Genomic DNA, 27549 nt, shown 5'->3' with positions numbered 1-27549 from the left:
AGTGGAATGGTTACTCGTTGGTTGTCTCTTTATTATTAATATCTTCTAGATGGAAATTAAAATCCCTCAAAATCGTAAAATTTGAATACTGTAAATATGGTTTCACCAAATCTCCCAGGCCTTCTGAAAAGGTCGATTTTTGGACCTGGGGGCCCTTATATAAGGAGTCCATTAAATAAGCATTGATTAGCTAGCTTACAGCTAAAATACATCGCCTCCCAATCGTAGGCTCTAACAGGGGCAAAACATTAAGCTTTAAAAAATACTGTTCTCTTAAAATTCGTATCAGAAACTAAGACGCAATAACCTCACCAGCACAATTCTTAACAATTAACAGCCGCATTAACAAACTACCTATGCAGTCCTGCAAAATTAATAATCAGTGCAGTTGAGTCCCATTTGAGGGCTTGAGCCAGTTCCCGGTCCCAGTTGCCATCCTCGGGTAAGTCGAAGATGAAGTTGAAGGACAAGCCTCAATGCTAGCATTTGAAGGCTAAGCGGGCTTGACCCTGACCCACCTTTCTAGTCTAGGGAGAAACAGTGCAGTCAACTCTTGAAAGCTCCTACTCTGGAACCAGTGTCTGATTGGGACCTGATTCCAAGTTTGGAGCCGATGCACATTGAGACCTTTAAATAGATGATACTACAGTTAGTTTGAATGGCTCTGAGACACTTTGGCGCACATTTGGGCCTCTTGGACCCATCTAGGCCTCCATTGGGACTGACACTGTTTAGGCTAAGCCTTGCCCTTTTCTAATATCAAGCAGCACCTCCACACTTTTGCTACAAGTTCCGACTGATAGTGCCCAGTTCAATCACTGGTTCTGCACTCCACCCAATCATCTATTGTTGGGCCAAGAGCCAACTTAGTCAGATCTCAACCTATGTCACACTATGAAATAACCAAGGTTCTTCCTGTAGCTGTTGGCTGTTTTGAAAGCTTTCTCTGAGGCAGGTCAGATACTCAAAAAGGTTTTCCACAATGAAGATGACAATGCGGAAATTGGCAATTTACTCCCCCTCCTCATTATGCAGACGCTGGCCTCTTTCCCATCCTCCAGAAGACAAGAAACCGAAGCCAACTTACTGGCTGAAACTTTACAACTTGGACACAGGCTACCTGGTTCAAACTGTGTTCAGCACCACCTGTGAACACTAGAATTGCTTGACATCATAGGCCTTCTCCCGGAAAACCATCCTTCTTGAGGCAATATCCCGCTGGTCATTCAAACTTCGGCGAGCAAGATGAACCCTAATGCTTTCTCTACTGCTGCTCCTGACATAGATTCCAAGAAGACCGACTCTCATCCAAAAAGTTATTTTCTTCCAGTTTGGCTGCACATTTGTTGAAGGCTGTGTGCTTCTTGGACCATTATGCACACCCACTTTGAAACCTGGCAAGCAAGATCTTACCCACCTCTTTCCAGACAAAGGTCAGGCTTCTTTTACTCAATCTGTACATGATGGCCAAAATGTGTCTAAATACATCCTTAAAGTGGATCTGAGGGTTATGGGCTGTGTCAACGTGTGCGTTGGGCACTAGATCGATCTTGTTAGACAACATGCTTGGATCCGTGCAGGCAGGTAACCAGAGTTAGCCAGGCATCATTTTGACACAGACTAGCTCTTGGTAGCAAAGGCTGATCTGGTGCTGGAGGACTTTAAGGCTAGCCAAGATATAGCATGCTCCTTGGGATGACTTTCACCAGCTCGCCAGTTCCACCAACAGTATTGGAGTTTCCAGGAGTACTCTAGTGTCCTTGCCTAATGACAAGGCAGCCTTAACAGCCTGCCCAGCAACCTATCTATCCTTTTCAGGCTCCAGGAGAAAAGGTGGTGACAGAATCCAGGGCCACCTGCAGATACGCAGATACAGCACTCCTCTACTGCTTCCTCAATTGAAACAGCTGCTGTCTCAAAATAACTTTATTCAGAATCTTTTATATAGATCCATAAAAGTACATAAACAACTCATTCAGTAAAAAAATTAATAAAAGAAACCTCCTAGTATCTTGCCCCCACATGCATCAATCTATGATTTTGCATTTCTTAAATAGCGAAAATTAAGGAATCGCTATTTAGGAAATGCAAAATGCTATGCATCAAGAAATCCTAAAAGTTTTTAGGATTTCTTAATTTTCGGAAATTGCGATTCCTTAATTGCGAAGTGCAATTAAGGAATGGCATTACATTGATTCCTATGGGCCTAGAGGCCCATAGGAATCAATGTAGTCAATTGGAAGGCAGTAGCAAATTGCGAGTGGCACTTAGAAAATTTCATGGGTGCAGGGGGGGGTCCAAAGGACCCCCCCCTGCACCCCTGAAATGCATTTGAAAGTGCATGTTTCACACACACATGTCCTAAGGACATGTGTGTCTGTAACTGGACAGTTTAAAAAATGCATTTTCAAGCATTTTTAAACAATCTCGCAAATTACCACGAGGTTGAACCTCGTGGTAATTTGCACTTCCAATTTGAATAATCGCATTTTTTTTTTAAATGATGCATAGCTTTTAAGGAATCGCAAATTTGCAATTCCTTAAAAGCAATCGCATTTTTGGAATTCGGTAAAAATACCGAATTACTCAAAAATGCTTGATGCATCCCAAACACATATTTAGGAAGTGCAAACGGCCGAATTTACCGATTCGCACCGTTTGCACTTCCTAAATAGGTTGATGCATGTGCCCCTTGATGTTAACAAAAGCTTATTGTTCTAACAACCATCTTTCAAACATCTCCATAAACCAGTTTATCCAAATGTACAAGGGATTTCCTTCTTTTTGTAGCATGTGTGATGTATCCTGCAACTGCACGGTACGCTATATCTTTTTCTAGGGTACGTAAGGCGATCATTGCATCCATATAAAAGAAAAGTTTCTTAGTTACAAAGATTGGTCTTAAAAATGTCCAGCTAATATCCTGATAAAACCTACAAAAAAGCATAAAGTGCATCGTAGACTGGGTAGTTTTCCCATTGCATGGACACCCATGAGCTGTTTTCTTCAATTTTTCATGTCTTGAGAATACACTTACTGCTGTATAGTTTGAGCATATCACAAATGGGTCTACAACCGATTTTATTAAAAAATCTAAAACCAGCCACCTCTGTCCGGATTAATTTAAGTCTTGTCTACTCTATATGCGGGCCCCAGTTGCTGTTATGGGAAAACAATATACCCCGATAGGAGAATCTTTGGACTTTAGCCAATTTAAAAACCCTCAAAAAGTGATCCTTGTTCTTGCCCCTCACGTCGACAGACCATCACGAACGTCTTAGTCAGATTACATTTTAAATCCCTTTTGTCCATGTATGAGACAAATGCATTGATCGGCTGTTGTAAGCTGTTTGCAGTTCTAGATATTAAAACTCCATCATCTGCTTACAGGAGCAAAGGGGTTGGGCTGGGGCCTGTTTTCAGGGCATCAGTGTTCAACTCTTGGAGGGTTGTGTCTATCCCATTAATATACTAAGAGAAGAGGAGGGGTGCAAGGACACATCCTTGTCTAATGCCCCTAGAGACCTTAAAACTTGGGGTACACTCACCATCCCTCCCATATCTCACTCTTGCAGTCATGTTGTGTATAATTGCGACAAGAGTGATCAGTGCCATCTGGGGCACCCATTTCAGTAATTGTTTCCCATAGTTTAACATGTTTGACACAATCGAAGGCACAGCATAAGTAGGCAAAACAGATATGAATATATTCTTCCCTGAATAATGTCTACTTGCCGATAAGTAGATTCAAATTAAGGCTTTGTTCCACCGTCCCCAAATCCCCCCTGATGCCATATTGGGAATCTGTCAAGATGTTATCATCAGTAGCCCGTATCTCCAGTCTATAAAATACTATTCTCCCGACTATCTTAAAGGAGGAGTCCAGCAGGGATATGGGACAGTAGCATCTTGCATCCTCCTATCGCCTTTTATAAAAATTGGGACGATAATACTATCTGTCTATATATGTGGGGGCACAGCCTTGGCGGCTGAGTTGCAGACCTGTGTTAAAATGGGTGCCCATAGCATTGTGTGCTCTTTATATGCATATGCCGGGACCACATTGGGCACCGGATCCTTGCCACATTATATTTTAATAATTACCAAAATAACCTAATCTAGACTGATCTGCGGTAAATGAATAGGATCTTTAAAAGCTGACTTACCTGTGTTATTACTAAGAGTATTAAATATTCCATGAAAATGTGTTACCCAGTCACCAGGGGCAACAACTGTTTCGACCCCAGGGTCTTGTTTATCTTTCCATGGAGGTGAATTTACCACCTGCCAAAATAATATGGAGACCCTTGTATCAGCTGCCTGGTTCAATTTTGACCAAGCCTGCTCTTGTACATCTTTATTTCTCCGTTTTAAGGCTTGGCTATATATTAATCTAACCCCCTTAACTTCTGACCTGTCTCTGGGGTTCATATGTAGGGCTTTTTTAAATTCCTGCTGTCAAGCTGCATTAGCTCACCCTACACTGATCATATGACACTGGTATGGGACAGAACCCGATTTTGCCTGCCTGGCAGGTTTCCAGTGACATCAGACCAGAGTATCCTTCAAATTGTTCAGTTTAGTTATGCCCTTCCCTTTTTATCCATCCATCCACATGTTGTCCCAGTTTGAGGTCGAACGTCGGCCTGGCAGGCTGACATCCAAACTAGAGAAGTTTTGATACTGCTTGCCAAGCATGCGATCGAATGGATGCCCCAGGTAGGAGCACAGGATGCTACTCCTGTTACTTCTTGGTCCCCTCTATGTTACATATTCTGCCTTCGGTGGAATTCAGAGGTGTCACAACCCCTACTTTTGCAGCTTGAGCAGGAGTGAGTGGCACTGGGTAGTGTTGTGTAACATTAATCTTTTGTTGCTCACACCTCCATTTACTCAGATCAGAGACAATAGCCCACAAATAGCTCATAAATACTTGTGTAAGAGTTTAGTTAATGCAACTGAAGGGTCGGAGAACAAAAGAGCACCCCAAAAGAAAGGACGGAGGCAAGGCGGTAGGGGAGGGAAGTATGGATGCAGAGAACGAAGGATGACAAAAGAAAAAAGGATGGAGTCATGGAATTCCTCAGAGATAATCTGTAAAATAACTTCCAAGCTCACTACCATTTAGGATATGTTTTTATTCTGACTGTTCCCTTCTAGGATTCCAGCCTCCTTTATGCGTTTCCCCTTAGCTGCTGATCGCACGGAGCCTGAACAGGCACAGAAGGGCCCAACTCCTCTTGGTAGCCCTGGATTATGCTCAGAGTTTGGCACCCTGACCTTCTAGATCTGAGCATCTGCCCTCCACTTTGGAACCAAGTGAGTGGTTCAATCTCTCTCCAGAAGTAGTAGATGTGATTGTGTGGCTTCCCATCCATCTACTCTGGCTGCTGGTCTAAAATCATCACTGGGTGCAAGAATAGACTGTTCTTTTGTTTTGGCATGGTTCTGCTGTGAGCACAGTTAAGGGACAGTGTGACTTTAAATTAGTCCTTACTTTGTTTAAGTGTTCCTTCTTTGACCCTATGCTCAGTTGCACCTTGAACTAATAACCAACACAAAAGCCAAAACTGGGGTTGTAATAATAAACAGAAATGATTTCACAAAAGGTTGTTTTGATTGAATCACACAACAACCGGTTAACTTGTTGAACCGAGCAATTTAATTTTTTGCAAACGGTCTTGTTTTCTTAATTTAACACATTATTCCTTGTGCATGGAAAATACAAAATATACAATGCAAAACATTTTAAATACAATATCTACAAACATATAAATGCAACAGTTCAGACACACTTGGCCATCCATTCATACATAGACAAAACAAGCAATAATACAACAAAAACACTATGTCCAGGCGACTGACACAAAAATCAATAGAGAATGATTATTTTGATATTTCACAATGTCGTTATAATTGTCATGAGGTCCCTCATGAAACCAGATAGATGAAAACTCTATTCCAATTTGATTTAGTAGCCAGAAGCGGGACAGAAAAGCTGGTCGACGCGTTTCAAACCCCTAAGAGTGAATGGGGTTCTCCTCAGGACCGGGGATGGTTCTGAAATGTTAAGAATAACTAGTTTTAGCAAGATGGTATGGAGAGATTCTCAATAGAATAAGATGAGGGCTCAACTACCAGAAACCAGCTGGCGCTCCCTACCTCAATCCATGGGTTCGGCCAATAGCTTCACAATCTTTGATCACTATCGTATTTCCCAATAGGTACATAAAACAGCAGCTGTGAGAGGAAGTGAAATACACGGAAAAGCAATTCAGTGAGGTATAGCACTTTCAAACAACATTCATACAGCTGGCAGGGCGCATCATCTTACCTGCGAGCTGGCGGTATCAATCACGCTGCTCAGTAACTTGGGTGCCGGCTGCTCCTAATCTGAAGGGCAAAAGCGGAATCTTTTGTTAGGGGCGAGGCGGTAAAGCGTCGGCGTTGTGGATCGTTAGCATTCGGATGGGCTTACCAAGGCGGGAGCGGGGCAGTAGTCGTTCTCCCTCCACGGCGTGAGCAAAACAACCGTCTGGAGTCCTCGAGTGGGGGTGTGTCCTCAGTACTTCCTAGTTGGTGTATAGGAAGCAAGGGGCCCGGGAATTCTGGGACTTGTAGTGTGAAGGCAGAGGGCTGTCAACCGAGGGTGGCAAAAGACAGTCGGTTTAAGCATTCGGCTTATAAATTTCAGAGATTTCATTGAGTCCTCGTGTGGCAGTGTTAAACTTCATAATAAGCATTGCTTCACGTTGGGATAATCTTGCGTCAATATCCCCTCCTCTGGGGTCATTTTCGATCTTAGATAGGACAGTCCAACGTAGCTCCGTAATCGTGTGTTTGCACCGAGTCCAGTGGTTAACTAAGGGGGCATTCTCAACCCCTCTACGGATGCGCGATTTATGTTGCGTAATCCTTGCTCTTATTTCCTGTGTTGTTTTACCAATGTAAACTGAAGGGCAGGGACAAATGATTGCGTAAACCACGTTTTTAGATTTACAATTTGTAAAGGTCTCGTGTTTCCAGTGTGTATTCTCAAATGTGAAAATATTGTCTTCGATGGTCTCACTACAGCAAGTGCAAGTTCCGCACTTATGGTGCCCTTTAGGTGCAGGTAATCCAAAAATACTTTGTACTGTGGGAGCCTTTATCATGGGTAGTGCTGCCCTGACTACGTAATTTGCCACACTTTTGTCCTTTTTATACGCAAAAAGAGGTGGAGCTGCGAAGTCCTCATGCAAATTTTTCAACAGATGCCAATTGGATAAAATGAGTTTTTTATGTGCATTAGCTGCCGAACAAAAAGTGGTAACGCACACTATCCTCTTGACTTCGGATCTTGATTTTTTCTCTAGCAATGTCTCTCGTGGTGTCCACCACGCTCGTTTAAGTGAATTTTTTAGTAATTTCTTAGGGTAGCCTCGCTGGATCAGGCGATCCATCAAACGTTCAGCATGGATGAAGTACTCTTCCTTACTAGAACAGTTACGGTGTATTCGCAAAAATTGTCCATAGGGCAGATTCTGTTTCAAGCTGCGGGGGTGGTTGCTAGCAAAATGCAGCGCTTTGTTCCTGTCCGAGGGTTTCCGGAAAAGTGTTGTGCTTAGACCTCCCTCATTAGGTGTCACTTTTACATCCAAAAAATTGATGGATACACCTACTAGGAAGTACTGAGGACACACCCCCACTCGAGGACTCCAGACGGTTGTTTTGCTCACGCCGTGGAGGGAGAACGACTACTGCCCCGCTCCCGCCTTGGTAAGCCCATCCGAATGCTAACGATCCACAACGCCGACGCTTTACCGCCTCGCCCCTAACAAAAGATTCCGCTTTTGCCCTTCAGATTAGGAGCAGCCGGCACCCAAGTTACTGAGCAGCGTGATTGATACCGCCAGCTCGCAGGTAAGATGATGCGCCCTGCCAGCTGTATGAATGTTGTTTGAAAGTGCTATACCTCACTGAATTGCTTTTCCGTGTATTTCACTTCCTCTCACAGCTGCTGTTTTATGTACCTATTGGGAAATACGATAGTGATCAAAGATTGTGAAGCTATTGGCCGAACCCATGGATTGAGGTAGGGAGCGCCAGCTGGTTTCTGGTAGTTGAGCCCTCATCTTATTCTATTGAGAATCTCTCCATACCATCTTGCTAAAACTAGTTATTCTTAACATTTCAGAACCATCCCCGGTCCTGAGGAGAACCCCATTCACTCTTAGGGGTTTGAAACGCGTCGACCAGCTTTTCTGTCCCGCTTCTGGCTACTAAATCAAATTGGAATAGAGTTTTCATCTATCTGGTTTCATGAGGGACCTCATGACAATTATAACGACATTGTGAAATATCAAAATAATCATTCTCTATTGATTTTTGTGTCAGTCGCCTGGACATAGTGTTTTTGTTGTATTATTGCTTGTTTTGTCTATGTATGAATGGATGGCCAAGTGTGTCTGAACTGTTGCATTTATATGTTTGTAGATATTGTATTTAAAATGTTTTGCATTGTATATTTTGTATTTTCCATGCACAAGGAATAATGTGTTAAATTAAGAAAACAAGACCGTTTGCAAAAAATTAAATTGCTCGGTTCAACAAGTTAACCGGTTGTTGTGTGATTCAATCAAAACAACCTTTTGTGAAATCATTTCTGTTTATTATTACAACCCCAGTTTTGGCTTTTGTGTTGGTTATTAGTACTAGTTGGACTCAGCCTTACTGAGTATTGAGTCAAGGCCCTCTTTTGATTCTTTGACAGTTGCACCTTGAGGCATTTTGACCCTCAAAAATGTTTTTCTCATTGCCAACGCCTCTGCGCGTCACATCAGCGAATTACATATTGTGTTTGTTTAGCTGCAGTATGCCAAATTGTTTCCCTACAAAACCTTATAACTGAAGTTGTAGATGTTATTTCATATGGGCAGTCCATCACGCTCCTGCTTTCTTTTTTCTGCCACATGCCTCTGAGGAGGAGAGACTACACTGTTGGGTCCTAGGTGATTCTTAGTGTCTTCATAAACCGGTCTAAAGAGCACCTGGTTGAGATACACTCTTTCTGCTTCGCTTGTACAAAGTAAGAAAAGGCAGTCCAGAAACTGAACTTATTGAGTTTAATTGTCCTTTTTATTAAGCAGTGCTGTCTTCGGGTCAAAAAACGTCCCATTTGGGGGCCTTAAAGCTCATTCCACCAGGGCTAGAGCTGCGATTGCCGCCCTGTCTAGAGGTGTTCCGGTGTTACACATCATTAAGCTCCTACATGGGCATCCCTCCATCCCATCACCAGGCACTATTTTGATTGACTGTCAGATCCACAGGGAGGATGCTTTCACCGACTTGGTCCTGCAGGACTCTGGGTGTAAAGTGAACTCCCCAGGCCCACCACCTTCTAAAGAGTATTTCTTTGGTATTGATTCAAAAGATGAGGAACTAGGGTTAGGAGGGTCCAGTTACTTACCATCAGTAATACAAGACTCTTTCTGGTGGATACTGTCTCATCGCTGATTTCTCACCACTTGTCAGCCTCCCAATTCTACGGAGTGGACTTCAAGTACATCATAAAGTCCCAGACTAGAAATTACACACTGTCTACAAAACAATGGGTTAATTGCACCTTGTCTGAGGACGTGGAAGTAATGGATTAATAAACTGACGTCATGTTTCAGGGGAAGTGTGTACGTGAGACACAGTTTTGTCACTTCTGAATGCGGGATGTGGCAGCCTTGGAGCCAGGTGGTGCTACCTATCAGCACTCGGAAGGTATAATAGAAAGTTTGTCTGGATGTGTTCTGGTACCTGGGAGAATTCAAAAGGTAAGGAATCTGTGCTTATTTAGAGAAGCCACGAAAAAGAGCGTTATCAAAGGTAAGTACCTTGTTCTTCTGTTGTAAGTGCATAGGGAGGAAAGTGTTCTGCTTTGACAAACACCAGCTGTGTCCGTGTGTCTTTAACATCTGTCCAGCTAGGCTCTGCTCTAATACTAAAGATGGCGACGTGCGGGAAAATATTATTTTCAACCATTGTTTCTTATGTCTCATGAGTTGTGGCACTAGTGAGTGAAGGAGACGTTTTCGTAACCCCTCTTTGCAATACAGCTTCTGTCTGATCCGATAGCACTCGGTGGTTCTTTTGGACCTCCAAACTGATTTCGTCTACGTCGTTTCTCTAGAGTTAATATACTTCAGTTTTTTGTTATGTCTGTTTTGTTTATTTGGTGTTCATTGTTCACAAGCATGTGAAAATATGTGGTGTCTCGGGGATGGTGTGTATATTGTGTCTTTTGTGTACTTTGTGTGTCTTTGTATATGTGCCTGTTTTGTGAAGTGTTTGTGAAAGACAACAATGATGCTATGTTCTTTGAAAATTAAATCTGCCTATGCTCTACTGTGTTGTGTGTATATTTCTATTCAATGAAGTGTTTGCCTACTACGAAAATGATGCTTAGCGTTTTGTTGAGAATATAATGGAAAGGGAAGACCACTCGGTCCCCCCGAATGTATGTATGGGTGCCCCGATCCCCGGGAAACCATTGTGGGCGGGGGGGCGGGTCCCGGCTGGTATGCCCGAAGCGGCGTAGCCGGACCACGCCCCTCCCGCCCAGAAGAGGTTGGCCCAGACACCCACCCGGAAGTCCGTGCATGGATGGGCGTACCTGAGGCGGGCCCCCGCCCTCCCGCAGCTGGATAAATAGAGCGGGAATTCAACGAAGCTTCCTCTTGTTCCAGTGCTCTGAAGGCTGCACCACTTGTCGCTCGTGAGCCCTCTAGGGAACAAGCTGCAATTTTTGAGAACTTGTAATATTTGTTTTTCTCTTTCAGTATCAGGCGTGTGGGAGATCGAGTCACCCTTGCGGGTCAAGTTGGACGGAGTAATCGAAGTCATGCCTGGCAAGAAAGCGGGAAAGAGCTCCGAGATGGAGAGGATGCTACGCACATTGGTGAGCCAAGTGGCGGTGATGGACCGAAAGTTGGGTAAAGTGGATCAGCTCGTTCGTGGCTTAGCGGCCATCAGGAAACAGGTGGCGGCCCAGAATGCCCCCTCGGGCGGCCTAAGAGAGTCATAGGACCGGCCTTGCCGAACGTCGCCCCGGGGGATAAGGGTAAGAAGAAGGGGAGGGCATGTTCAGGGGAGGTGCCAGTCCCAGGGGTAACTCCATCGAGCCCAGGCGCGGACATCCCCGTTGCGCCGGTAGATAGCCCGGTACCAGGACCGGAGGGGGGTTTGCCAATTCCCGTGGTGATCACGCCAATTGAGGATGACCAAATGCCCCCTGAACTAGCACTTCAGTTAGCGGCAGTATTACCATGGCTAAAGAAGGGAGCAGGGGGATCAGTGGCTGCGGGATACCCGGCTGAAGAAGCCAGATTAATTATTGAGCAGTTGCGGCAGTCAAGGGATGCCGGGACGGCGAATGTACCTTCTATTCCCCCGCAGGTGGCGACGGGGGTCACGACTGACGGTCGGGCGAAGACAACGCACACGGCTGGGAAGACGGCTGAAGCCGGTAAGAGAGTGTTGCCATTGGTGGGGGAGGGTCCAGTACGTTCAAGGCGGGAAAGTTTATTGCAACACATTCCCATGGCTACAAAATAGATGGTGTGGGGAGATAAGTACATCAACATGTTTTCACTTTTGACTGACCATCGTGAGTTAGAATATGCAAAGACCCAGAAAGATTTGTGGCACCCCAGCGTATGGCGGGCCAAGATGGCGGAATTCAGGGTCGATGAGACCATGGTGAACTGGGTCAGGGCCTTTTCTATTTTTTCAGCAATTATGGGGGAGCGTAAACCAGAAGTGTTGACTGACTTAGCATGTTATCAGAACAGGATCATGAATTTCCATGCAATGTACGGGGGAAATGAATGGAAGGGTTACGATGTCGCCTTTATAAAAGCGAAGGAGTTTAACGAGGCCTTGACATGGGATTGTTTGGATACAGTGTCATGGCATGCTCAGCTCTTGCCGGGACCAGCGGGTACGTCGGTACCAAGCACGAGTGGCTCTGGGGCATTCCATCAGAAGCCGTCGCAGCCCTTTCGGGCGAACGCCGGGGGGGGATCCCCATCCCAGGTCTGGCGGGAATGGAGCCAAGCGGGGGGTTTGTTGGGGATACAACAAAGGAACCTGTAACAGGCCTCAGGGAAAGTGTAGGTTCCGGCATGCTTGTTCGGGCTGTGGGAATTCCTCACACCCGGAAACCAGTTGCCGATCCAAGGCCAATGGTGCGGGAGGAAAGGGGGGATCCAAGCAGGATTGATGTGGTGCCTTGGAAGCAAACATCTTCGCCAGTTGATATCTTGGCTTTGACCCCCTGGCTGAACCAATACCCAGATCATGCGTCCGCCGGGACTTTGAGGAATGGCTTTCTATATGGCTTCAGGATCCCGGCGGGAAATTTTCGGGGGAGCCCCTCCTGTAAGAATCAGCTGTCTATTCAGCACAACCCGGCGGTGGCCGCCAGAAAGATAGCGAAATAAGTTAGCTTGGGGCGAGTAGCAGGTCCATTTGTCTGCCCGCCAGTTGCGGAATTTGTGTGTTCTCCGTTAGGAGTGGTTCCCAAGAAGGACCCGGGGGAGTATAGACTCATCCACAATCTATCGGCCCCTAGGGGGGCCTCGGTAAATGAGGCTATTGACCCCGAGGTATGCACAGTGAGATATGCATTGTTCGATGACGCAGTCGTGCTGTTGAATCGCCTGGGTCCCGGTGCATTGTTAGCGAAATCAGACATTGAATCGGCATTCAGGTTACTCCCGGTACACCCTCAGGACCAGCGCCTGCTGGGATTCACGTTTCAAGGGAAGTATTACATGGATAAATGTATGCCCATGGGTTGTTCAATTTCATGTGCTTATTTTGAAATGTTTAGCTCCTTTTTGGAATGGGCGTTCACCGAGGCCACAGGGCATAGACAGGTGATGCACTATTTGGATGATTTCCTTTTCCTGGTCCCGGCGGACATTCGGGACTGTGCACGAGCGCTGCAGGACTTCTGCGCGCTCATGCGGGATTTTGGGGTCCCATTGGCGCCAGGTAAGACGGTGGGGCCATCTACCTCACTGGAGTTTCTGGGGATTGAGCTAGACTCGGTGGAAGGGTGTTTCCGTCTGCCAGTTGAGAAGGTGGCCAAGTTCAGGGCTTCCTTGGTACGATGTCTCCAGAAGGAAAAGGTGACCCTACACCAGTTGCAACAGACAGTGGGTCAGCTTAATTTTGCCTTAAGAGTGATGCCGATGGCTCGCCCCTTCTCACGTTCCATAGCACAGGCTATGGTGGGCCTTAAAGGAGGACACCACCGCACTAGACTGTCGGCAGAGGTTCGCCAGGACATGCGCATTTGGTTGGCATTCCTGGCGGATTTCAACGGTCGAGTGGTGTGGAACCAACCCCCAGCCTCGTCGGACGAACTGGGATTGTGGACCGACTCGGCGGGAAGCGCGGGATTTGGCGCAATCTTTGGAAACCGGTGGTCGGCACAAACATGGCCGGCGTGGTGGCGTTCAAGCGGCCTAACAGGTAACATTGGATTCTTGCAGCTATTCCCCATTTGGGTGGCTCTAATGGCATGGCCGGAAGACTTTAGGGACCGCTCAGTGGTGTTTTGGTCAGACAACATGACAGTGGTCGAGTGCATTAATCACCTGGCTGCACGCTGCAAGTGGATCTTACGACTGTTGAATGAAATTGTATTGCGGTGCATGAGATTGAATGTACAATTCAGGGCAAGGCATGTTCCGGGTGTACTGAATAATGCAGCTGATGCACCCTCTCGTTCACACATGCAGGCTTTCAGGGGTTATCTACCCACAGCGGAACTAGTGGCGGCACCTTTCCCCGAAGCACTATGGCAGATCGGTGCCCCGGACTACAAGACCTCGTGGCAGCCAGTTTAGCGCCCAGGACGAGGAAAGCTTATGAAGGGGCGTTCCGTTCATACTGCGCCTTCTTAGGGCCGGTAGGGGGGCATAGCTGGGGGCGGGAAGAGTCCTTGCTCCAGTTTCTGGTGGCACTTCATAAGGAAGGCCGATCGGCGGCAACCGCCAACAGGTACAGGGCTGCCATATCATTCATGGCACAGCTCCACGGGATACGGGACCCGACGGGTTCCTTCTTAGTCAGGAAGGCGCTCCGCGACTGGCAGCGCCTGGAGGGTCGCAGACAGGATAAAAGGCACCCGATTGGGTTAGACAGATTGTCCTTGCTACTAGCAAAACTGGATGAGACCTGCTCTTCACCCAGTGAGGTAATACTGTTCCGAGCGGCTTTCGCATTGGCATTCCATGGGGCCATGCGGGTAAGTGAACTCGTGGCGAGGAATAAGAAGGATGTGGGAGGAGGTCTATGCAGGGATCACGTCCAAATAAGGGGCGATTCTCTGCTGATCTCGATAGCCAGGTCAAAGACTGACCAGGAGGCTTTGGGGAGTAGTGTGGTGCTGCAGCGCGCCCGGGGGAACCCCGGTTGCCCGGTAAGGTATTTGGAGGCCTACATGGCACAGAGGTTGACAACATGGGGGGGGGGCCCTGCTTAGACACAAGGACGGCACCCCGTTGACAAGATTTCAATTTCGGAGGGTGCTAGCAATTACGATTGCAGCGGCGGGCTTGAACCTGTGTGATTTTGGAACCCACTCATTCAGAATAGGGGCCGCTACGGAGGCTACGGCTCGGGGTCTGTGTACAGAAGAGGTGAAACAGTTAGGCCGTTGGTCCTCTAACTGTTTCAAGAGGTATGTGCAACTGCACATGTTGTAAAAGACTGATGAAATGCACTCACGCTTGTTGTCTTTTGTTTGGATTACAGTTTCGCAAGCCTGTAACGCGGGGCGAAAATTGGGATCGGCCCAACACCAGAGAACCAGCGGGAAAGGATCACCGACTGGGGATCAAGTGGTATGGGTCGTGGGTCACTCATACGTGAGGCGTGCTGGGGACATATTCAAGGCAGGTGACGCGACTCACGCATCTGAGGAATATGGGTTCAGAGTGACCTTCCATGGGAAAGGAGGCCTCTGTTTTGACCAATTTCAGAGCTTTGTGGAGGAACTCTTTGGGCGGCACGGGTCACCGCCATCTGTAATCATAGTGCATCTGGGAGGCAATGACTTGGTAAGACTGGGAATACGGGTGTTAGTAGAGCACATATTGTCAGCAGTCAGTTGGTTGGCCAAGAGGCTCCCTGGGTGTGTGATAGCCTGGTCCCACATGATTCCCAGGAGAATTTGGCGGGGGGGTTTGTCTGTGTTGGCGTTGAACCACTCGGTAAAGAGGGTCAACAACAAGATTGAGAAACTGTTCCGCTCCACTCATCTACAAAGCATTCCCCATGGGTGTATTCGTGGTAATCACTATTATTTGAATGATAGGGTGCACCTGTCCAGGGCTGGGAATGACTTACTCATAGGAGCCTTCATAGCATGGCTAGTGGGATTGAGGAGACATGACCTTTAGGAGGTGTGGGGGGGCCGGATAGTCGGTCAACTATCCGGCCTGTGGCGGTAAGGTCATGATCGGTGAGCAGTGATTTCAAGGTCCCTAGGGGGGGCGCCACCCAGTATGGATGGGAGCACCCGGGGGGAGGCAGCCATTGGCCCCTCCCATGGGGGGGCGGCACCCACTACGGATGGGTTGCCCAGGGGGAGACGGCAATAGGCCCCTCCCAGGGGGAGACGGCTATTTGCCCCTCCTACTAATTTCCTGGGGGCCGGATATCCGCTCCGGCGGAAGAGAGTGTGGGGAAGGGGGGGAGTCCATGCTGTCCTTCTTACGGATACCTCGCACGAGGACTCGGATGACCTTAAGATGGCGTCGAGTGAAAGGGGGCCCCCACGACAAGGGAAGTTACAGTTGGCTGCGAGGGTAAAGTCCTCTGCGCATGCGCCACTCACACCGTGAGGGCGGGAATTTGGTAGTAGGGATCTAACACCGGTTAAGACCTTGCCGTTGGCCCTTAATGCTAGGTTGTACAATTTTATCTTAGAATGTTATGCATTTGCAGGATGCTAGACTCGGCTAGGAAACCTTTGTATTAGAGATTTGTTAAGGTTAGCCAAAAAACTTGTCTTCATCAAAATGTAATGGAAGTTAAAATTGTACCTGATTTATGAAACGTTTTAATTTAAAGTTTTAAATTTTGTTTCATATTTTAATAAATACGGCCGGGGGGGTAAGGCCCCCCCGCCTTCCAAAAGTTCAAACCTGTGTCTGTCTCCTCCCATGGGGAATTGGTGTTGGGAGGGGTGGCGGGCATCCCGGCCCATACGGAAAGGGAAGACCACTCTGTCCCCCCGAATGTATGGATGGGTGCCCCGATCCCCCGGGAAACCATTGTGGGCGGGGGGGGCATGTCCCGGCTGGTATGCCCGAAGGGGCGTAGCCGGAGCACGCCCCTCCCGTCCAGAAGAGGTTGGCCCAGACACCCGCCCGGAAGTCCGTGCACGTATGGGCGTACCTGAGGCGGGCCCCCGCCCTCCCGCAGCTGGATAAATAGAGTGGGAATTCAACGAAGCTTCCTCTTGTTCCAGTGCTCTGAAGGCTGCACCACTCGTCGCTCGTGAGCCCTCTAGGGAACAAGCTGCAATTTTTGACCCACCCACCAGCCCCGGTTTTGCAATGTTTGAGGAATAGAGTAATTGTTGGTTAAAATTCGAATGTAATAAAAAGATACAATCAATTTTGCATCATAGATGTATGCCTTTGATTGAATAGATGCTTGTAGGCCTTTTTCTCCTTTGTAGAAACGTAGAGGAATGGATTAAATGAATAAAGATTGTCTTGTGCTTTAGGACTTTTTCCTTTGTAGCAATGCCAAAGTTGGTGAATTGTCAAGCTGTTACAGATTAGGCGTATTTTCTTCCCTTAGTAGGTAAAAACAACTGTCGTATTTATTTTGGTCGGGCGGTAAGGTCATGATCGGTGAGCAGTGATTTCAAGGTCCCTAGGGGGGGGCGCCACCCAGTATGGATGGGAGCGCCCGGGGGGAGGCGGCCATTGGCCCCTCCCACGGGGGGGGCGGCACCCACTACGCATGGGTCGCCCAGGGGGAGACGGCCATAGGCCCCTCCCAGGGGGAGACGGCTATATGCCCCTCCTACGAATTTCCCGGGGGCCGGATATCCGCTCCGGCGGAAGAGAGTGTGGGGAAGGGGGGGAGTCCACGCTGTCCTTCTTACGGATACCTCGCACGAGGACTCGGACGACCTTAAGATGGCGTCGAGTGAAAGGGGGCCCCCACGACAAGGGAAGTTACAGTTGGCTGCGAGGGTAAAGTCCTCTGCGCATGCGCCACTCACACCGTGAGGGCGGGAATTTGGTAGTAGGGATCTGACACCGGTTAAGACCTTGCCGTTGGCCCTTAATGCTAGGTTGTACAATTTTATCTTAGAATGTTATGCATTTGCAGGATGCTAGACTCGGCTAGGAAACCTTTGTATTAGAGATTTGTTAAGGTTAGCCAAAAAACTTGTCTTCATCAAAATGTAATGGAAGTTAAAATTGTACATGATTTATGAAACGTTTTAATTTAAAGTTTTAAATTTTGTTTCATATTTTAATAAATACGGCCGGGGGGTAAGGCCCCCCTGCCTTCCAAAAGTTCAAACCTGTGTCTGTCTCCTCCCATGGGGAATTGGTGTTGGTGTCGGCCCATATCAGCATATGTTCAACTGTGTCTATATTTTCCCATGGTGTGGCATTTGACCATGCATACTTTTTATGTTGGTGTCCGCATTGTATAAGTTATTTGTCATTAGTTTGCAAATGAGGCATGTAACAAATACAAACAATGAAGCCGTTTTGTGCAAATCTAAATGTCATGTTTGACTGTAGGATTTTTATTGACAATGGGGTTGTGTATTGTCTATTTTGTGTGTTTAGTTATGTCTAAGTTCCGTTGTCAGCAAATACAATTCCATTGGTTTACTGTGGTGTTGTGCAGGTGAGGGGATTTGTATTGATGGTCGTGTGTTCTTATTCTGTGTGCATGTGTTTTTTTGATTGTGTGTTTTTTAGTTTTGTGATGCGGTGCCAAGTACTTAGTTGAAAATATAATCTGCATATGTATCACTTTGTTTTTCGTTTTCCACTATGCATTCTTCATCAGTTGTTTCAGTGGTGCTAAGTTAAATTGGTGTATGTGTGAGGGAGGGGAGGTTGAGGGAGAGGTGTGGCGCTGCGGCCAGGGTGACTGACGCTGGAATCTGGGTATCCCGGTTCGATCTCCGGCGCCGACGGCAGATTAGCCCAGCACCATGTGACTCTGGGCAATAGCTTGCTTAATCTTCCTGACGGCCCCCAGCGCCTGGAGACCCTTACGGTTGATTGTTCGCGCTTTACAAATGTGGATTATTATTATTTGTATTGATGGTGGAGTTTATTATGTCGAATGTGTGTGTCTTTTCCATTCAGTGTTGCAAGCACGTAGAACGGTGCAAAATCATCATCTGCAGATTTAAATTCTGCATGTGGGGGCATTCATTGGTATTGTTGGTTAGGTATAGGTTGCATCTATTTGGTGCGTCTCTTAATGCAGGATTACCGAATATCAAAATGGTGCCAAGTGCTTCATTTGAAACTGAAACTGGGCATGATACACTCTGTTATGTCTGTTCGCTATCTATCAAGCTGTGGCATTTATTCAAGGCGACTCAGGTTTGTGCATTGTGTTTGTTTTCTCTACTTTCACGACTCTAAACGAATATTTCCAGTAGTTTGAAGTACTTTTTTGGAAGATACAAATCCATATGCCCCATTCATGGCTTAATTTTGTTAGGTCACGGTGACTTGTGGTTAGGACCTACCAAGTTGTGCACATTAACCATGTTGAAACTGGGATCAGAAAGTTCATTTTTCGTGGTTTCAGTGTTCAGATTGGAGTAATTTACTGGTTTCAACTCTTATTTTAACACTTTTGAATATCCAAACTCCTGCACGATTTAAAGTATGTCTTGTATTTCTACAATAGGCAGCAGGTGAATTGAGAAGTATGTTATTATGCTAGGCTTTTTTACTATTCATTTTTTGGGTGGATTTATGACCACAGTGGCCCTCGCACTTTCTTATTAGCTGTTATTGTTCAGTGTTTTGCACATGCCTGTCTTTTTTTCAGTTTCCACTTTCTGTAGAATTTTTTTTTTTTTATTCTATACAGCGCAAACCTGATCCGGTATCAGAGCGCTTTACATAGCGCCAGTTGCGTTACAGGAGGACACATTCATTTTTGTTAGGCACTGGGATATTAAGTGATTTGTCCATAATCACAGGATGTTCAGCGTCATTGCCAAGACTCGAACCAGGTTCACCATATTCGAGGTCGACGCCCTAGCCGTTAGGCAAACTCCTCTCCTCTTCTCTCCCCTTTCCCTCTTGTGCCACACTTAGTTTCTTGCTTGTGTTGCTTGTTACGTTTTCTGCGATAACCATGTTCCAAGTTTCATTTTGTTGGTCTGCATTGAGTTCTAATCTCTTTCTATCTTTTAGGTCATTGATTTGTCTGCTCTTCGGAATCTTAAATCTCTACATACTCTCCACATTGACAACACCTGCATTTCAGAGGATTCCTTACAAGCTCTCGCAGCTCATCCAGCAATCTCTACACTCACCCTGAGCGGAGTACAGTCAATTGATGGAAACGGAGTGCTGCAGCTGATCTCTGGTAGGAATCCTATTATCAGGCCAAGTATGCTGGGATTTTTTTCCTTGGGTAGACAATCTCAAGAGCTTTAGATCTGAATCACTAAAGGATAAAGCCACCAAAGCATATTCTCCGAGACAGGTTGTTGAGTAGGATTTGACAATAGCTGGTGTTGTTAGGATCAGAGAGATCCAGCCTAAAGTGGACACATGGCTCACTGTTGTTAGTGATCTAGAGTGAATCTGTGTTCATAAGAATGGTGGCTATCCTTTTGCGGAATTGGTCTAAATTGGTACTGTCGTCTAGGAGGAAAACACCTATTGATGGTTTGGCTCAGGAACATTACATTGGTTACAGTTTAGTTGTTTGGAAGGTCGCTGAATCTGGGTTATGTTTCCTGGGTAAAGGCAGAATGTTTCCCACCTTGAATAGGTTGAGGAAGGTACCTGTGGTAATGGCCTGACATGCAGAACTCTTATGTACCTTAGAATGTTGGTCCTTGAGGCTCCGTTGCTAAGTGTTCAAGAGTCAGTTGTTGCTTGGGTGCCCAGTGGATAGGACATTGCTGTATGTGAAGCTCGTAATAACAAAGATTATCCCTACTTCCACTGTGCGTCTGTACTTCTTCACAATGGCGACGAGCAAAGAACAATGGACCCAAAGTAGATAAAGACTTCTCTTCCTCAAGACAAGTTCTACTTCAACAGCAAACGTCCTAACACAGCTGAGTTTCTTTCTGAAACATAAGGTACTGTGCATGCTGTGTCGTAAACAAGCCTGGAACTGTCTCTGTTCTGAGCAGCTCCTTACCTTGCTCCTGAGTGTTTGACTGCGCTCCCAAAACGCTTTAGTTGCTTTTCCCTTGCATCACGCAAGACACCCAGGCACCCTGCATTTTCTGCGCACTCAACCCTTTTATTTCTAATAGCTCATCTAAACCACTGCCTCTTGTGGTTTCCACCCACTCTGAGACTTAACCCCTTCCATGCTGCCGGGATTCTGCGCCTGTGCGGCAGAATCACGAGTGGGCGGGTTTATGACGGCCCCCAGCCGTCATCAGCACACGAGCACCATAGTGCATGACGGCTGGGGGCGGTCATCAGCATGGAAGGAGTTAAAGAAAGGGCGAGCATCATTCAAACATTCATCGTTACCTGCTCGCGCCGTCTGCTGTCTCCGTTTTCTCAAGCGCCTCCATTTCCTCTACAACGTCATATCCTTGGAGCTGCTCAAGTTAGGATCCTCACGAGTTACATGACGCGCTACACCGCTCACCAACGTCTTGTTGCGCTACGCCGCTCACCAAGGTCTTGACCCGGAGCTTTGTCTCCATTGCTAGGAAACCCGATCCCGGCAACCAGATCTCGTCCTGGAGTTCTCCCAGTTTGCCTGGCAATGCACTTATTACAACGGTGACAAGCACACCTGCTTGTCGATTTACGCCTCATCATTATTACTTCGGTGACAAACACACCTGCTTGTCAGATCACTTTTTCAGTGACAAGCTCACCAGTTTCTCTGATGTCTTTGCAATTATTCATCGTCTCTTCGGTGACAAGCACACCACTTATTAAGAAGTATAATTGTTGTTAAGGTGACAAACACATCTATTTCCGTGACAATTGTATTAATTTGTTTGCATGTCCCCAAATTCCGTTTCCGTAAATGGCGGTTGAAATGCATTTGGCTTTACAAATTGTTAGCAATTCGGTAATGGGATGCTTTCCTAACTTCCTAGCAAAATTTACCAGAGCTCCTGTGGCTTTAGCAAATAGCAGTTTTCTCTATCTAATAGCATTTGCCCATGAAACCCCTTTATCAATAACAATTCCTAGATATGCAAAATAATTGACAAATTTTAGTTTCTTGTTATCAATGAGAATATCCCGACACTTTACACTAGGCTTACTACATTTCACAACAAACGTTTTTGTAATATTTATATTAAGATCTAGAGTGGACATGAAAGTTACAAAACTCGTGACACTTTTTTGCAGGCCAATTTGCGTGCAGGATAAAAGGACAGCATCATCCGCGTATAATAATGCTCCAATTGGCCATTTACCAATGCAGGGTAAGTTCTGACATTCCCTGGATAGTGTTGCACCTAGGTCATTTATGTGGAAGGTGAATAGAAGGAGGCTAGCACACACCCCCTACCTTACCCCCTTCTTGACAGAGAAATTTGGAATACGCTCACCTGACTTCCATAGCGGATGCTTGCCTGTGGATCTTGATATAACTGGCGAAGGAAATTGATAAGTGGGATCTCCACTCCCATGGACTCCAGGATACTCCAAAGTTTCCGGTGACTTACGCAATCAAAAGCCTCGCTCAGGTAGACAAAACATAGGAAGAGATACCTGCGTTTAGCTTGTATATATTTTCCCCATATCAGACTTAGGTTTGGCCTTGCTCCACTGTACCTAGTCCTCAACGGAAACTATACTGTAGTACAGAGATTACTCCTGTGTCTTCTGCCCACGTCTGCAGTCTGTTCAGAATAACTCGCCCAGCCACTTTCACAAAGGAGTCCAAAAGTGAAATAGCAGGCTGGGTCATTACGATCTCCTTTTTACTGCATTTACTATATATATTAAAGTCAACAAGGGGACCCCAAGTAGATCAGCATAGGACCTCGGGGAGCATACTATTTCAAAACAACAGCGTTCCCATGCATGAAGTGATATCTTAAGAGCAATAAATATAGACACAATGCATTCTATATTCAAAATGATTTGTCCAGCCGGACAGAGGTCTCAATCTTTACTTTAATTAAAAGATGCACGGAAAAGGATTCCTTCAACAGATCAACGTAGTGGGGCACAAGGCTGTACCCAGACACATACAGATCAATACAATGAGGGAAACACAAGACAAAACAGGGCTTTTAAGGCAAAAGCTGCAGTTTTCTGAAGTATTACAAATGCATAGAAATTTTGCGCTGACACCTTCACAAATATATTGCATATAAATCTCGTTTTTGCATAAGGTGTACAAAAGGGGTCGACGGCGTTTCGGTCCCACTAGAGTCATGGGGACCATCATCAGGACATTATATTAATGCCTATTGGTTGACAGCCTCTATTGCCAAGGAAAACCATTAAAGAAATGGGGTGACCCAAAAGGTACTGGACCTGGGTAATGTATTAATATAAATAAACAGCGGTCCGAGACCTATATATTTCCAAATATGCAATAAATCAAAATTTAATCAATTAGAAGGCGTATGTTATTTAGACAACCCTGCTCAATCAATGATAAACATGTAGAAAATAGGCAACAGCAACAGACTCAAAGTATATATGCAATATTTTAATCTATTGTCAAATTGTAGTAACGAAAGCACAATTCACAGTATTATGTACTTTTCTTTATATACATTGCCCCGTATTTAGAACGTGCAGTAAAGCAAAAGAGGTGTCAAAAGAGCATGAACGTGATAAGGTGAAAGGAAAGGAAATTACACAGATTTGAAAAAAATATTCTAAATAATTCAAAAGAAAACCAGCCAATGAAGGCCGGACCAATATATATCCTGGCCACTTCAATTAGTCAGTACAATTTCCCTAATTTTATTCCAAGGCATAAGATGTAAAAAATGTCTGCACTATATCATAGAGGGCGATATAGTTAGTGGTCCAGGTTTTTAATAAATGTCGACGTTTCGACTCGTCTTGCGGCCTTGCGGTTGATTATTCCTGGGCCATGCGAGTCTTCTTCAGGACAGGTGGGACGGGACAATACAGGGATCTCGTTAATGACCCTATGAGAAATATAAAAACCCAATTAGGGTTGGGGCTGTTGCCTAGTTGCTTAAAACAAGGGCAGAATTCTAAGAATGCTTACCCTTCTAGGGATATAGTGGTCGTGGTTCCCACTCCAAATTGACTCAGTCCTTATGTTTCCAGGAAAGTTATCCAAGTATTCTGGAAAATCAATGAGGTTGATTTTCCAGAATACTTGGATAACTTTCCTGGAAACATAAGGACTGAGTCAATTTGGAGTGGGAACCACAACCACTATATCCCTAGAAGGGTAAGCATTCTTAGAATTCTGCCCTTGTTTTAAGCAACTAGGCAACAGCCCCAACCCTAATTGGGTTTTTATATTTCTCATAGGGTCATTAACGAGATCCCTGTATTGTCCCGTCCCACCTGTCCTGAAGAAGACTCGCATGGCCCAGGAATAATCAACGGCAAGGCCGCAAGTGATATAGTGCAGACATTTTTTACATCTTATGCCTAAATAATCTATTGCCAAGGAGGGAGAGAGCTACCCCCGTCACCAGAACTGGCGAGGGAGTATTATTCCAAAGCGTATGACACCTTACACAACATGTTTTGATAAAGCCAAACCAGAGTTAGCATTTAACCGCGAGGTTCATAATGCACTTAAGAGTACATGTTACATGTTATGTTACAGGTTTTTTGAAGCGCGCAGCTGCCCCAGCAAAGAGGCGTCCCGGCGCTGACAAATCTAACTGGCAAAAAAAATTCCAGAGAGCTCACCCAGCAACATTCAAAGGCTATGTTGAAGGAAAGAGGAGGGTTTTAATTGCTTTCCTGAAAACCAACACATCCTCCATCCCCCGGATAAGGGGTGGCAGGGAGTTCCATAGCTTGGCCGCCATGTATCTAAAGGAACGGCCACCAATGCGGCTGAGCTTAATCCGTGGTACCGTCACCAGGTGTTGTCCTAGTGAACGTAGGTTACGGTGAGGAACATATGGGGTCAGAAGGGAACATAAAAGTTCTGGGCTACCAAGTTTAACAATCTTAAACACCAGACACAAAGCTTTAAACTGAATCCGGGCAGAGATAGGGAGCCAATGTAATCCCTTGATGGTAGATCTGACCGAACATCGGCGGGGAAGCCCCACCAACATCCTAGCTGCCAGGTTTTAAACTCGTTGGAGCCGTTGAGTCACAGCTTTGTTGGCCCCTAGGAGTAGCACACTAGCGTAGTCCAATCGAGACAGAATAGTGGATTGAACAATAAGCTGTCGCACTGGTGGTTCAAAGAACTTCAAAAGAGGGTTAAGGCCTCTTAAAAAGCCCATACACGTGGCAGCCACTTGCTTAGTGTGGGTCTGATAACTGAGCGAGGAATCCTCAATGGTATGGCTATATCCTAGAACAGCTATAAGGACATGGTTCCGAAAGCTGCAGACAGGCTCAGCTCATGCTAGAGCCTCATCTCACATAAAACCAAGCACTCTGCCTCCCGGATTGTTAAGGCCTGCCATAGGAGTGACTTATAGGTGTATATGTGTCTAGATATAAGGTTAGATATAGGAATATTATACCTAAGCAAGGGGTGATTACACAACCTTGCCCCAGCTGAGTGATCAGCCAGTTGTGTCAGTTTGGATGGCCAGCCAGGGGTGGCAAAAGTTATGCTGCAGCCCCTGGTAGGCCTTGGATGCACCTATGCCTTGGGTACCTATAGTACACTGTGCAGGGGCTCATAAGGTGACCCAATTCCCAATTGGTAATGTACCTAAAGTACATGGCATGAATTTAAAGAGAGAACAGCTGGGCTGTGGGTCTGATTAGCAGGCCCACAGCCACATTTAGTCGAAAACCAGTGAAGCAAAAAGCAAAAAGTGGGGTGACCATAGGAAAGCAGACCCTACTTTCCTCCCCCCCCCCCCAAACGCAGGGACATTAGACTAATCATGACCAGTTGTGTCTTCATGTTCTAAGTGGAAGTATCTGGAGAGACCATCTGCATTGCCATGGTCAGTCCTTGTGTGTGCTCCACTGTAAAGTCCATCCCCTGTAGGGAAACGGACCACCTGAGCAGTTTGGGATTTTCACCCTTCATCTGATTTAGCCACAAGAGGGCCTGATGGTCGGTCTGAATCTTGAAGTGAGTGCCAAACAAGTATGGTCTCAACTTCTTCAGGGCCCAAACCACAGCAAAGGCCTCCCTCTCAATGACTGACCAACGTTTCTCTCTAGGGGTCAGCCTTCTGCTAATAAAAGCAATGGGCTGGTCTTGACCATCTACATTAAGTTGTGAAAGCACAGCTCCCACCCCCAACTCAGAAGCATCTGTTAGGACAATGAACTCTTTGGAGTAGTCAGGACTCTTCAAGATAGGTGCAGAGCACATGGCCTTCTTCAGGTCATCAAATGCCTTTTGACCGCTTACTGTCCACTGAACCTTTTTTGGCATCTTCTTTGAAATCAAGTCATTAAGTGGTGTCACAATGGACCCATAATTTTTAACAAACTTAAAAGCTCTGACCTGTGTCTGGGTGGTTGGAGGAGCCCAGTCCTTGATGGTCTGGATCTTACTCTCCAGTGGTTGAACCTGACCCCCACCTACAAGGTGGCCCAGGTACACAACCTTACTCTGCCTTATCTGGCACTTTGTGGCCTTGATAGTTAGGCCTGCCTTCTGCAGGGCCTCTAAAACCTTCTTCAGGTGGATCAGGTGATCCTCCCAGGTGGAGCTGAAGACAGCAATATCATCTAGATAAGCTGCACAAAAGTCATCCAACCCAGTGAGGACTTGGTTCACCAACCTTTGGAAAGTGGCAGGTGCATTCTTCAAGCCAAAGGGAATCACCACAAATGGGTAATGACCTCCTGGGGTTGAGAAAGCAGTTTTGGCCTTGGCATCCTCAGCTAACCTGATTTGCCAATAGCCAGCTGTCAAATCAAATGTGCTCAAAAACTTGGCAGAAGCCAATCTGTCAATGAGCTCATCTGCTCTTGGAATTGGGTGAGCATCTGTCCTAGTGACAGCATGGAGACCTCTTTAGTCCACACAGAACCTCATCTCTCTCTTACCATCTTGGGTGTGAGGTTTTGGTACAAGGACTACTGGGCTGGCCCATGGGCTCTCTGATGGCTCAATTACTCCCAGCTCCAGCATTTTCTGCACCTCAGTCTTTTTACAGTCGCTGACATGGTCAGGTTGCCTGTAGATCTTACTCTTCACAGGCAGACTGTCGCCAGTGTCCACCTCATGGGTGCACCAGTTAGTCTGACTAGGTGTCAAGGAAGACATATGTCTGAAGGACTGTAGAACTTGTCTGCAGTCCTGTTGCTGCTGGCCAGTGAGGCTGCCAGCTAAGGCCACACCATCAACTGAACCATCATCAGGGTTCTGAGTCAGCAGGTCTGGGAGAGGGTCACTCTCTTCCTCCTGCCCCTCATCCGTAGCCATGAGCAAGCCCATGTCTGCCCTGTCTACATATGCTTTGAGTCTGTTGACATGGAGCACCCTGTGGGGGGTCCTGGGAGTTCCAAGGTCCACCAGGTAGGTGACCTCTCCCCTTTTCTCAACAATTGTGTGGGGTCCAGACCATTTGTCTTGGAATGCTGCTGGGGCCACTGGCTCCAGCACCCACACCTTCTGTCCTGTCTGGTACTCAGTCAGCACAGCCTTTTGGTCATGCCAAGCTTTTTGAAGTTCTTGGCTAGCCTCAAGGTTTTTAGAAGCCTACTTCATATACTTAGCCATCCTGGAGCGGAGACCAAGTACATAGTCCACTATGTCTTGTTTAGGCTTTTTGAGAGGTAACTCACATCCTTCCTTCACCAGACATAGGGGTCCCCTTAGAGGATGCCCAAACAAAAGTTCAAAAGGGCTGTAGCCAACCCCCTTTTGTGGGACCTCTCTGTAAGCAAACAGAAGGCAGGGTAGATGGATGTCCCATCTTCCCCTAAGCTTTTCAGGTAAACCCTTAATCATACCCTTTAAGGTCTTGTTGAGTCTTTCAAAAATATTTACAACAAGGGGTGGTGAGGGACAGAGTCTCTGAATTAAGCAGAAAACTCTCACCCAGTCAAGAGATCAGGGCTAGATCCAACACCGTTTTTTAGCTCACTGCACCATCCCAGTTTCAGAACCCGGCTGTATGCAAATTAGTCTGTTCCTGTCCCAGTGCATGATGGGAACAGGGCAAAC

General features: G+C 46.3%; 1 protein-coding gene across 4 annotated transcripts in view; it reads left to right on the top strand.

Annotated features, from left to right (window-relative positions):
• Positions 1 to 27549, top strand: part of LOC147685008 (uncharacterized) — a 2279237-nt gene that overhangs the window by 1648385 nt on the left and 603303 nt on the right. For all 4 annotated transcript variants that reach the window (XM_086940905.1, XM_086940907.1, XM_086940908.1 and 1 more), the window contains one exon: positions 19470 to 19644. In XM_086940905.1, the coding sequence (XP_086797031.1) occupies positions 19470 to 19644 (175 nt within the window). The remainder of the gene's footprint in view (positions 1 to 19469; positions 19645 to 27549) is intronic.

Source organism: Lissotriton vulgaris, chromosome 10, assembly GCF_964263255.1.
Source record: "Lissotriton vulgaris chromosome 10, aLisVul1.2, whole genome shotgun sequence".
Lineage (NCBI taxonomy): Eukaryota > Metazoa > Chordata > Amphibia > Caudata > Salamandridae > Lissotriton > Lissotriton vulgaris.
Note: the sequence above shows the minus strand (reverse complement) of the source record. Positions and strands in the feature narration are given on the sequence as shown.